Source organism: Sminthopsis crassicaudata, chromosome 2 (genome assembly GCF_048593235.1).
Source record: "Sminthopsis crassicaudata isolate SCR6 chromosome 2, ASM4859323v1, whole genome shotgun sequence".
Taxonomy (NCBI): Eukaryota; Metazoa; Chordata; class Mammalia; order Dasyuromorphia; family Dasyuridae; genus Sminthopsis; species Sminthopsis crassicaudata.
The window spans coordinates 608630977-608643691 of NC_133618.1; the positions used below are offsets into that span (position 1 = coordinate 608630977).

Consider the following 12715-nt stretch of genomic DNA (forward strand, 5'->3'; position numbering starts at 1 on the left):
AATGCTACAGAGAAAACAAAGGTCAAAGGCTGACAACATAATATTAATATTATCTATATTGCTATTAGATGTAGGGATCCAAAGAGGGAAAAAAAGCTTTTATAATCACTGAATAAGCAAGGCCTCAGTCAAATTGAGACCTATTGAAGACCTTATCTTAAAAAGGCCAAGGTCTCCTTTAGCATACAGGGCCACCTCCTTGAGGCAGGTGATCTTGCACACCCTTCCCTCACTGAAATCCAATGCATATCATGACATCACCTCCTTGACCTCATGGTCCTCTTCAAGAATGAAGGACAAACAACAAGAAATGTAAGTGAGATACTGTCAACTTTCTAAAAACATTAAAATCATTATCTCTTCCATCTGCCTATGGTTGGTTTGTTTTTAATAGCTTTTCTTGACTCCAGACTATCAAGTCAACAAATAAGTTTATAAAACTTTAGAGAAGCATTCATTTAAAAGCCATATTGATGCTTAAAGAATAATCATTTATACTTTATTCAATAAAAAGTAATGGAACACAAAAGCAAAAGTTAAAGGAATTAAAAGTAAAATCTGTTTTTTTTTTTACAAACATAATAGATTATAATTAAATCTACTATCTATAGTTTTCTCAGACCGTTCCCCGCATCCAAAATGGATTCCACAAATATCTATTGAGAGCCTATATATAAGACATCATTAGGTGCAAGGTACCTGTATAAAGATGAAAAATTACATGGTTAAGAAGCATACATTCTACTAGGGAAGAAATGACATACAGACAGGTAAGTATAATATGATAGATATAATGGGGCCAAAGAAAGTTCCAGACACAGTGAGAAGGAAAAGAACACTTTTGAGGGTAGAAGGAAAGCAGTGCATTCCAGGTGTGAGATGGCAGTTGCCACAATGCACAGAGGTAGGAAATACCATACTGAGGTCATGGAAATGACCGTAGTTAGCTTGACTGAAATGTGGAGTGCATGAAGAAATGTAATATTTGAAATAAAGCCACGGTGATAGTTTAATGCCAAGCTTAAACAGCTGAATAGACTAGAAAAGACTGAATATGGAAAAAAGCAGGCCAATTACAAGACTCTTACAATAGTTCAGGCATGAGGTAATGATGGCCTTAACCAAAGGAGTGGTAGCATGAATCAAAATGAGGGGACAGGTTTAAGAGATGTTCTCTGGGGAGAATTTCCAGAACTTTACTATTAGATATTAGCAGTAACAGAAGAAGGGTATAAGAAGAAAACAGAGATGAATAAGTTTTCAAGCTTATGTGACTGAAAGTTGGAAGTTCAGTTATGGACATTTTGAGTTTGAAGTGTTAGCAGGACATCCATGTGTCTAGCATTGGAGATGTAGGATTGGAACTTAGGAAAAATATTAGGGTTAGAGATATACTTTTGGAGGGAATGGCTGAACAAGTTATGGTATATGAGTGTTAAGGATGATTTTCAAAAAAACCTCAGAAAGGTTTACATGAATTGTTGCAAGGTGAACAGAATCAGAAGAAAGCACACAGTGACAGCAATAATGTACAAAGAACAATTATGAATGACTTAGTTATTCTGAGCAATTCAATGATCTAAGACAATTCTAAATAACTTATAATGAAAAATGTTACCCATTTTCAGAAAAAGAATTGAAAAAGTCTGAATCCGGAAGAAAATGGAATTGTTTGACTTTGTTTTTCTTGTTGGTTTTTTTTTTCTGGTTTGTATTATCTTTTGCAACATGGCCAATATAGAAATATGTTTTATATAACTTCATAAGTATAACCTGTATCAAACTGCTTGCCTTTCCAAGAAGAGGGAAGAAGAGGAAAGGAGGGAGAGAGTTTAGATTTCAAAATCTTTAGAAATGAATGTTAATTTTTTTTTACATGTAATTGAGACGGAAGTAAAATAAAAGACAAAAAAACTTAGTTTTGGGAAATCCTATGACTGAGGTAATAACTGAACCTATTGGGAGTGAATGAGATCATTAAGGAAGAGACTAAAGATAAAGAAAAGGACCTAAAACAGAAGCCTTTCGGGGGGGGGGCGGGGGGACAGAAGGAAGATAATCAATAAAGTATGCTGAAAGAAAAGCAAAGAAGTAAAAGAAATTTTAAAAAGCAGTATCACAGAAGCCAAACCAGGAGAAAACAGCCAAACGAAGGAGGTGGTCAACAGTGCTGATACTGATAATAGATCAAGAGAAATAAAGACTAGAGAAGGCCACTAGATTTAGCAATGAAGAGCTTATTTGTGAGAGTTGTTTCACTAGAGTGGTAAAAAGGTAAAACTTTAGACAAGGAAAGAGTATAAACTACTCTTTTAGGAATTTAGCAATAAAAGGGAGAAGAGATATTTGATAGCTTGGGAGCTGATAGGGGCAAGGGAAGACATTTTTTAAGGAGGATGAAGTATAGATGATTTTCCTGTTTGCCCTTAAAAGAGAAGAGCCAATATATGAAGAGAAGCTATAGATGACAGTGGAAAAGAAAATGATCAATAGATCATTCAATGGAGTAAGCTTCCAAAACAAACAGGAGGGGATAGAGAAAAAAAATTATGTGAAGGGGTTAGCCTTTTCAAGAAGGACAACTTGATCCTCTGAGAGGGACATGACAGCCAAGAATTTGAAGTTCTGCCTATAGATGAAAGATTAATGTTGTTCAATTTCATCCCAAAGAGCCAAAGTCAAAAAGCTGCTGAGCAAATTCAGGCTAGACATGAGAAAAAACTTCTAACAATTACAACAATGAAAAAAATCAGAAGTTATGTAGATCAAAGCACTATCATCACCTCAAAAAGCTGATTGGTTCTCTTCTCTGAGGTCTGCAAGCACAGGATGGATGACCACTTATTGGGTATATTATAGAGAGATTCCTTTAATGTATGAGTTGGCCTAGATGGACAGCAAGATGCTTTTCATCTCTTAAATTCTGTGATTCAATAAATCAAAAGTGAGATGATAGCTTAAAAAAAAATGAAATCCTGAACTTCAAGAAGATAAGCATGGCAGCTTCCAGGAATGAAAGGCTTTTGGTCCCATTGGACTTGCTATGAGAGTTCTCAAGAATAGCTAGAATACTGTATTTCATTCTGAACATCAGGGTTTTTAGTAAGGCCATTGATAAGCCAGCATCAGAAAGGGAATAAAGAAGTGAAGGGGTTTAAATCTACACTATATGAGGATATGATGAAGAAGCTAGAAATATTTAGGGGGGACATGATACTTGTTAGCAAGCATTGGAAAGCTGTCACATGGAACAAGGACCTTTTTGGCCACAGAAGAAAGAGCCAGGACCAATTGTTGAAAGTCAGAAAAAAAGGTGAATTTATTTTCATATAAAGGAAAATTTTCTATTAGCACTGTTAAAAGTCAGATTAGGTTAACTTGGGAGATAGTGTATTTCCTTCACTGATGGGATCCAAGTTGAGGCCAAATTACTATTTATCATATATAATGTAAACAGGAATTCTTTTTAGGGTATAGTTTGGACTAAATGATTGGTGGAGTCCCTTCTAATTCTAATTAAATTCTATGGTTCTATAGATAACTTCAATTTTCTCAGTGAAGTGAAAGACAAGGTCATCCATTCATAGAGAGGACCCAAAACAGAGTGCTGGAGATGGGAGAAGAGTTAGAAAAAGTAATTTGAAGCAACTGTCGTAGGGAATCCAACAGGAAGTCCATCAGAAATGGGAAAAAAAAAAAAAGAAAAAAAAAGGAACAGAATTAGAGCAAGGAGGTCTTCAGAAGACACATTCAAAAGTGAAAGAATTTTTTTTCTTTTGCACCCCACCCCCCATTTCCTCAGTCCCTCTTTCCCTGAAACCTTCACCTGATTCTGAGGGTAAGATACATACGTGGTCTAGAGACAGCTGTGGATCGGATCCAGGAGAGGAGGCAATGGCTGAAGGGCCGAAAGCCAGAATTGCTAACGATGTGACTCAACATTCTGAGAGGCGTAGACTGATCAAGTTATCTGCAGGTTCTTTTTCTTTTAGACAAAGGAAAACAAAACAAAACATTTGTTACAGGTTGTCATCTCCTCCTAAGCTTCTTTATAGGACAAGGGTCTCATCCTGCTGCTTCATTCCTCTCCATCCCAGAGATCAGCCCTAAAGGTCTTGGAGATGAGAAAGAATGAATCAGACATTTCATGCCCACTCCTCCTACATATGGATACAACCCCAATAAGCAAATTCAGGTTAAAGAATGATTAAATCATAAGAGTTAAAGCAGACCTGAGAGGTTATCCGATTCAGCCCAAATCTGAAGCATGATGGTGCTATCATGAAAAAAAGATATCAATAAAAATAAGACTAAAAAGAAAAGTGTAGACAATTATAAAAATAAGAAACCAAGGATGGGCAGTAACTCAATAAGCAGGAAGAGGAAAATCATAGCAATGGGCAAGAAGAGGGAAAGTGTCAGGACACATATAGAAGACATAAATAGTCAGTGTGGATTCAACACAGAGTATCTCAAAGAGACAAAGCAGGAAAAAAGGCTAGAAGGTCTTTGGGTGGCACCAAATTGTGAATAGCTTTGAATGCTACACCACAGAATTTTAATTTTACTCTGCCACTAATATGGAAGATTTTTATTAGATGAGTAACCCTCGATAATATACAACACTGCCAAGGCAGCAACAAGAAAGGCAGATGAATGGAAGGAGAAAGTAGAGAGAGGAAGACCAAATAGAATCTCAAAATATATGCAGACAGAAGAGACTGTCACTGTTATTTCCTTACATAGAACACTGGGTATTGAGATGACAGTTGTAATGATTCCACTATTGTCAATGAAAAGAACATAGACAATCACAAAAATACCAACTGCTCTTTCACATATAAATGCTGTTCTCTATCTATGCATACTTCACAAATGCTTTCAGTGTCCTAATTTGGCTAATTTGTCTGAAGCCAGATTTGAACTCAGGTCCTCCTGACTTCAGGGCTGGTGCTCTATCCACTGCACCATCTAGCCGCCCCATAAAAATAGTTTCTTGTCTATATCTATCTTGCTACTCTGGTGTCTATTATTTTATCGACTAAACTTTCCCATTTCTTTGAGTCACCAGTTCATTAAACAGGTTAGGGTGGAGGTGCCATAATTATCATCTCTTCTCACCTTTATTCTTTCTTCTAATCCATTGGTTTTGTTATCTGCTTTACCTTGTTAATGATCTCACAGAACAGTTTACTGATGCTGACAAGACTCAGCACAATATTAACAACTTATATCTAGGAAGATACAGTCAATTTCATTTTCTATGACGTCTGTGCCTGCCACGATAAACCCTTCCAATTGTCAAGCACATATTCAGGGTACACAGCTCTAGGCTTTTGAGTAGCATATTTCTTTGTATGTGTGTGGCTAAAAATAAAGCATTTTCTTTACTTATACCTTTAAGCAAAATAATCATGACATAAATAAAGAAGTGTAAGTGAACCCAAGTGATAGTGATACCCAACAATCCCGTTGGGGCTGGGTCACGGGCTCCCCATTCTGTCTATTGCTGAGCACACAACCAAGGAAGGAAACATTGATTTTTGGCAAAGAGAAGAAGTGAGCTACAGCCTGGGAAAAGTTCACATTTTGATAATCTATGAAACCTATCAGGGTGAGGGGGGGGGGGGGTTCTGATGTGCTGTGAGAGCTAGCTGGCCAGACATGGACTTCAACTAGCTACTACATGCTCAGGTCAGCCCTTTTTCCTCCATACTCTCCTTGTCACCTCCTGGGGAAAAGAGGAGGAAGAAAGGGACAGTGAGAAGGATGGAGAAAAGGATACGTGGAAAATAGGACTCCAGTTCAAGTCCCAGAAGGCTCAGTGAGAAGGGGACCATAGTCCTGGAATGTTCTCAATCATGTGGTTATGATCTCTTGAAAAGGGTCTCCCAAGGTTAACTTCTCTTTCTTGGTTGTGGTGGGATTTGATGGGGTAGCGGAAGCTGAGGAAAATCATGGTGACATCTATGTAACACCCATTCCCCAGGAGGCAAAGGGCAGTGATTCCAACCCTTTCCACCCACCCACTCTTCTCAGTCCTATCCAAAACAGAATACAGACGATTTACTTTCAAAGATGGTACTTTTGATCAGAACATCTAAGCACACACATGAAGCATGTATACACACACTGCCTGCCAAAGTTGAGCAGCCCAATCACACAGGTCCCCATCCGAGGCAAAAGTGGCTATCCCTGATTCTGATTTTCCAGCTTACCTCAACTTTCAACAGATGGCAGGACAGATGAGCACCAACAAACCATAGGTGCTCTAATCACCTTAGGGTTCAATAGTCTCTTATTTCTGGATCCTCAAAGTCACTTTTTGACATTTTGGGGACCATTTTCCACAATGCCCACCTTTGCATTAAAGCCACATGCTGAGTTGGTTTGAGGGCTTTTTCTCTACTAATTCATATGTTGCCATACATCTTGGTACATGTACTCCTCCAATTATATTCTTTTTGATTATTTGGATTTTGTTGTTATAAACCAAGTAAAAGAGATGTCTCAGAATATTGAAAATTTGCTTCTTATTTACTTCTCAAAGAAGATACTATAAGCTCCCCCTTTTCTGTATTTTTATGTCTTCTGACTTCTCTTATAAAGAGAATGTCAATTCTGTGGGGTTGAGTTTCTCCAGGAGCACTCATTCAGATTACAAAACTTCCATACAATAGCAACAGTTTGCAGTCTGTCTACAAATTGTGGCTTTTGGTATGCCAAAAGCACCCTTCTGACTGCATATGTATAAAAAGGATAGGCAAAACTGAAGGTCATATGCATTGTGATAAAAACATTCAACACTTAAGGAGCTAACTTATTAGAAATGACATTCTCCTCAAATAACACATGGTTTATGCCAGGAGTAGATTCAAAAACTTTCCAGCTTGTTTACAAAATGTAAAATAGATAATTTTGATCATGTTAAATTAAAAATATTTTGCCCAAAGAAAGCCAATGCAACCAAAATTGGAAGGAAAGTAGAAAACTGGGGGAGAGGGAAGAGATTTATAGCAAGCAGCTCTGATAAAGGTTTCATTTCTCAAATATGTAGAGAACTGAGTCAATTTTATTTTTTAATTTTTAAAGCTTTTTATTTTTAAAACATATGCATGGATAATTTGTCAACACTGACCCTTGCATAGCCTTGTGTTTCATATCTTCCCCTTATCTCCACCTCCTCCCCTAGATGGCAAGTAATTCAATAGATGTTATATATGTTAAAATGTTAAATCCAATATGTGTAAACATATTTATACAATTCTCTTGCTGAACAAGAAAAATCAGATTAAAAAGGAAAGTAAATGAATAAGAACAACAGAAAATGGCAAGTAGTAATAGTCCTTGAATATCTCCCCTAAATAACAAATCTCCCCCCTCTTTAGTTTTTCCTTCCATAATATCCTAAAAAGTCTTTCAAATATGTAGATTCTCAGCTTAAAGGTGTGAATCACCCCATAGCTTACACATATATAATACACAATATAATACACATCTTTATTTTGATTCTCTTCAGGTTCTCTTCAACTGGCACCAATTTAACTTTTTAGTCTAATTTCTTATAATGCCCTTTCATATATTTTACTTCATAACTAAATCAAACTCCTAGTTATTACCCAATCATGTCCAGTTATTTTAAAACTTCATACATTTGTTCAGGTTTTCCTTCTGTTCCTGTAATACATACCCCTCTTCATAGTAGCTCATCACCTCTTCTTCCATTCCTTGGAAGATGTTTTTTATCAGACTGATGACATCACCTTGAAGGAACTTCAAATGAAGAAATCCCTTTTCCAAAGCAGATAAGGACATGTTTGTTCTTTAAGAGATACTCTAAAAAGAGTTCCCTGAAACAGTAAAAGGGCAAGTGACCTCCCCAGGACTACAAGTCAAAATGCAGAACTTGCCCTCAAGTCTTTTGAACAGTCTAGAGGACTGGATTCTTTTCTATACTCTACACCTTCCTAACCCTTTTCCCCGTACTGATTCTGGTTCTCCTCTGTTTAAGCTTTTCCAAGTCACTTTATTTGTTCCCTTTCATTCCCATTTATTCTTCTGTCAGGGGTCTCTTAAAAAAAAAGTTGGAAGGTCTTTTAAACATCTAGAAGTATAAGAAACAATGCACTGGGTGATAAAATCTTCTGGGAAATTGTTTATTGAGCTCCATGATAGCTCTAAAAGCAATTTATTCAGTAATCATTAAGTGAATTGGATAATATGTTTCAGTCAGATGTTCAGTGCCAATGGCACAGAGGACTCCCACCATTTGTGAGAATCTAAGTGTCTCTGTTTTTCTCATGTATATCCTTTACATTTATATCAAAACCCTATTGAATCATATGCCACCTCCTTCAGGAAGCTTTCCCTGAGCCACCTATCCCACTTCTACCAGGATCTCTCAGACTCCCACTATGATTTCTTTGTACTTTTGATACCATGTTCTGCTCTGCAGTATATTTTTATCTTATTTTCTTCCAGATAATTGAGAGTGGGGGGAACATATCTTATTCACATTCTTGTCCCCACCCCCATCTCCCAAATAGTAATTTTGTAGATAAGAAATGTACACTTAACTTTCACAGTTACAACTAAATTTTGTTGCTTTTCCATCCAAATTGATTTTGTATTTTTTTTGTTTCTGCTTTCGTTGCTCTTCATCCTCACACAAGTCTTCTTGTGTTTTTCTGAATTTTGTACATTAATTATCCTTTAAAAGGCAGCAAAGTTCTCTGCTCTTTATTCCATTTTCACATTTGACAAATTATTTAACTTCCCCAGACCTAAGAACCCTTCAAATTCTAAATCAATATTCAAATATTATGTACCTACTCTGTGTCAAGCAGTCTACTAATAGCTGCCTATTGCTTACTGTATCAAGTTTAAACTCCTATGAGACAAACTTTCAAAATCTTTCATAATTTAGTCTCACTGTAAATACACAATTTACTTCTTAACAGCAGTCCCCCATTTAAATAATTTCAACTTCTTTATTGCTCCTGGCATATTCTATATGTAAACATTCTCTCTATATGTTTAAATGTTTTTTTTCCTCCAAGGCCCAGCTCAAACCCATTCAAGGCTGACTACTTTCTTATCTTTCCAGCCTAATCTCAGACTGATCATTTTATAGGTGCTAAGCTCTAGTCAAACAGTTCTACCACCCATACACTATATATTCCCCCTCCACCCTGCCATTCCTTATGCCAAAAAAACTCTTCCCTTCCAAATTTCAGCTGCTTTTTGGAATCCTAGCTACTTTTCAAGTTCCAGTTCTAAAATCAGCTCTCCACAAACTGTCCCTGATCAACCACTCTCACACAGAAGTTCTTTCTTTCCTCAAGGCAATTTGTTAAACAGATTGTCCAAAAGTGGCATGGTACTGTATTCTTCCTTGCCTGGAAACACCAAGAGAAGATTGAGAGACCACTTCTTAGGGATGTCACAGAGCGAATCCTTATTTCCATATGAATTGGTTTAGATGACTTGTGAAGTCCTTCTCAACACAAAGTGTCTGTGATTTAAAAAAAATAAAAATTAAAAGTACTGTGCACACAAAAAGGACATCCAGAAGTCTTCAAGCCTTGAAGAGCACTTTTGACCTTTCTTCGGCTCTTCTATTCTGTACCACAATGACCGACCATTTAGTACTGTGGATTTAGAAACATACTTAATATCCCAAGTTCTTGCCAAAATATAAGCTTCCCTGAGCACAAGGAGCATGCTTTCTTCTGTATACCCCCATCTCACTTGGTGCTCTCTGCACAGCCAGCTAATAAATGGGTGCTAAATGACAAGCATTACCATAGATTTTTTGGAAGGTGGGATGGGATGAAGTCTTTTGATTTCATCAATGAAGGATTTCTTGGTAACCTCTACTAATTTTGCAGCTGCAACTGTTTATTGAAATTGAAATTTGTCATCCTGCTGGTCTATAGAACAGAGTCCTTAAAGGAATTACCTAGGTAGAGCAGACAACAGTATCTGGTTCCAAAATAAGATCTTCAAGCCACTGCCTCAGATGACACTGCTTTTTATGTCCACTTTTCAGTTAAATAAGTCATAGACAATGCCAGAACTTGTTTTGTGTGATTATACATTTTTGTTACATAGATTTTGCTTTTCTCTCTTTTTCAGGGGAAGAAGTGAAAAGTAGGAAAAGTGAATTTTCATCATTGGAACAAAAATAAAATCCCATTAATAAATAAGCCACAGGGAGGTTCACTGACCAAAGCAGTGAACCAGAACTCCAAACCAAAAAGTCAAGGCCAAATCAAAAAACCCATCTATAACTCACAGCAGCCAATATATTATGTTCTGACAGACTGAAATCCTGAACTTTTCTCAATGAAATATAGTTAGTAGACTGAGTGGCAAACTAGGAGGTTTGTTGGAACCTGAGCTTGGAGCTGACCCTTCAAGACCAGTCTTCTCCGGGTCTCAGTTCCTTCAGCAGTAAAAGGAAGACAGTATAGAGTAAACTTCCAGCTCCAGCTCTAGAAAGGAAGACAATGTTTCAATTCTAAAGCAAGTGATTGGTTCCTTAGAACAAAAGGTATTTTACTTAGAGCAAATAGTTTTTTGATATTTTGACTAAATTGGCTATTCCTCAATACTATTCTCTAGGAATTCAAAACAAAAGGTCCTTATCTCAGACATTTACCAGTGGTCCTCAAACTTTTTAAATAGGGGCCAGTTCACGGATCCCTCAGACTGTTGGAGGGCCAGACTATAGTAAAAACAAAAGCTCACACTATCTCCGCCCCTCAGCCCTTTGCCATAACCCAGCGGGCCCCATAAACGTCCTCACTCCACGCATCTGGCCCGGGAGATATAGTTTGAGAATCCCTGAAAACAGAAGTTTTTTAAACTTCACTCCCAACCTTTTCATAAAAACACTCATTAGAAGCCTCCCATAGTAGCCAAGGGTCTGTTTATCACACATGCTCAATGCCCCAAATCTTTCTCCAGCCTGCCTGCAGTTTCTGGAATAGATCTCCATGCTATCTCCCATATCTTCCCCTCCCCCCCTTTACCTCAGTTTCCTTGACTTCTCCAAGACGACTTGAATTCCACCAATTCCCAGAAGCTATTCCTTCCCTCCTTCCCTCTTTCTCTCTATTCTCCTTGGTGCCTTCCCTTCTCAGCATCCTTTCCATGTATTCTTGGAGTCTGTTCTTTTTTTTTTTTTTTTTTTTTTTTTTTTTTTTTTTTTTTTACGTGTAGAGGTATGTGTGTGTGTAGTTTGATAAATATATTTCAATTTAATTTGTTTCCTTTAGCAATCAACTACTTAAACATATATATTGATGACTATATTTCAACATAACGGTCCTTTTTCAGTCAAGATTTGTACATGTCTTTGATAACTCTATTTCAATGTAATAGGTTTCCTTTGGCGATGAGTCACTTAGCAAGCCCCTACTACGTGCCAGGCAGTATGAATGAGTCCCGATCCAGTCCGATCGGAAGACTAAGGTTGCCCAGTAACCTGGTTAGTTCTCGGATGGGAGACTGCCGGAGAGTGGCAGGTGCTGCAGGCTTTTTTAAAAAGAGGCAGACAGGTGGATCAGTGGATAGAACCCTGGTCCTGACACCAGGAAGCCCGAGTTCGAATTCGGCGTCCGACACTAGCTGTATGACTTGGGACAAGTCCCGTACCGTGTTGGCCTGACTCCTTCGAGGAGGAGGGGGCCCACCACCACCCGTACCTTAGCCCTCACAGGGGGTGCGGCACACGAGATCTCGGCCAAACAATGCGACAGCTCCTCTGGCCGGTCCGCCAGCCCTCAGTGTGCGCCGCTCCATTTAAGTATGGCTTCGTTCTAAGCGGCGAGACGGGCCAGCGTCAGCAGCGCCCATCAAGCAGCGGCTCCAGATGTCAGGCCCTTCGGCCTCGGCACCCAGCCATACTCGGACGACCCCCGGGGAGGTAACTAAGCGGGCCCCGGCCGCCGGCGGGGACTGGCCCGAGAAGCCGCAGGGGAGCCCTCCGAAGTTGACTCCTGCGCTGGGCCCAGGGCCAGGCTGCCGCAGCGCTGCAGAGGGATGGACCAGGCAGGGGCCGGCGGCCCGGCGGGCCCTGGGTACCACGACCCCAAGCCCATGCTCTCGCCCCGGCAGCCGCGAACACTCGCCCGTCCGAGCGCCGAAGTTCTCTCCGCATGCACATGGGCACCGCGGCTGAGCCCCCAGGCCTTCTGCGTCCCCCAGGACCCCTCCTCCTCCGCTCTCCCCCCACCCCGCCGCGTGCGCCTACCCACGGCCGGGTGGGAGCGTCCCGGCCCGAGCCCAGTTCCTGGTCCGCCTCAGCAGCCCGCTTACCTGGCTCCTCGGCCGCAGGCCTCCCCCAAAGAGGGATGGAAGGCTCCCTCGGGGCGCAGGCTACGTCTGCTCAGAGTCCACGTAGAGCCGCGATTCTTAGCGCGCGCCGGGCCGCCCCGCCCCCGGCCGCCGACGTCCCGCCCAAGGCTTAGCTTACGCCAGAGGCGCAGGCGAGGTGGAGATGCCGCGTGAGCGGCTGCGGCTCCGACGTAGGCCTTTTCTGAGAATGGACGACTCTCCACGTGGCGCGCTCCGCCCCGTCTCCTCCCGCCCCCGCCCTTTCGCCGTCTCTAGACTGTCTGCGCCTGGGACCCTGGGGGCACTTTCTTTTTCAGGCTGCAGACTGGACGCGTGGACCTCCGGGGGTCGGAGCCTTAATGGTCGTGGAAAG

The 12715-nt window shown here is 40.2% G+C and overlaps 1 protein-coding gene across 5 annotated transcripts in view; it reads right to left on the bottom strand.

Annotated features, from left to right (window-relative positions):
- Positions 1-12466, bottom strand: part of ALDH18A1 (aldehyde dehydrogenase 18 family member A1) — a 47005-nt gene extending 34539 nt beyond the window's left edge. For 2 of the 5 annotated variants that reach the window (XM_074295937.1, XM_074295933.1), the window contains exons 1-4: positions 12325-12396; positions 9399-9514; positions 7691-7850; positions 3852-3985 (exon numbers count right to left, since the gene is read on the bottom strand). In XM_074295937.1, the coding sequence (XP_074152038.1) occupies positions 3852-3942 (91 nt within the window). In that variant the 5' untranslated portion in view covers positions 3943-3985; positions 7691-7850; positions 9399-9514; positions 12325-12396. Of the gene's footprint in view, positions 1-3851; positions 3986-7690; positions 7851-9398; positions 9515-12324 lie in introns of those variants that run through there. The other 3 variants (XM_074295936.1, XM_074295932.1, XM_074295935.1) reach the window with 3 other exon arrangements.
- Between the last annotated feature and the right edge of the window lie 249 nt (positions 12467-12715).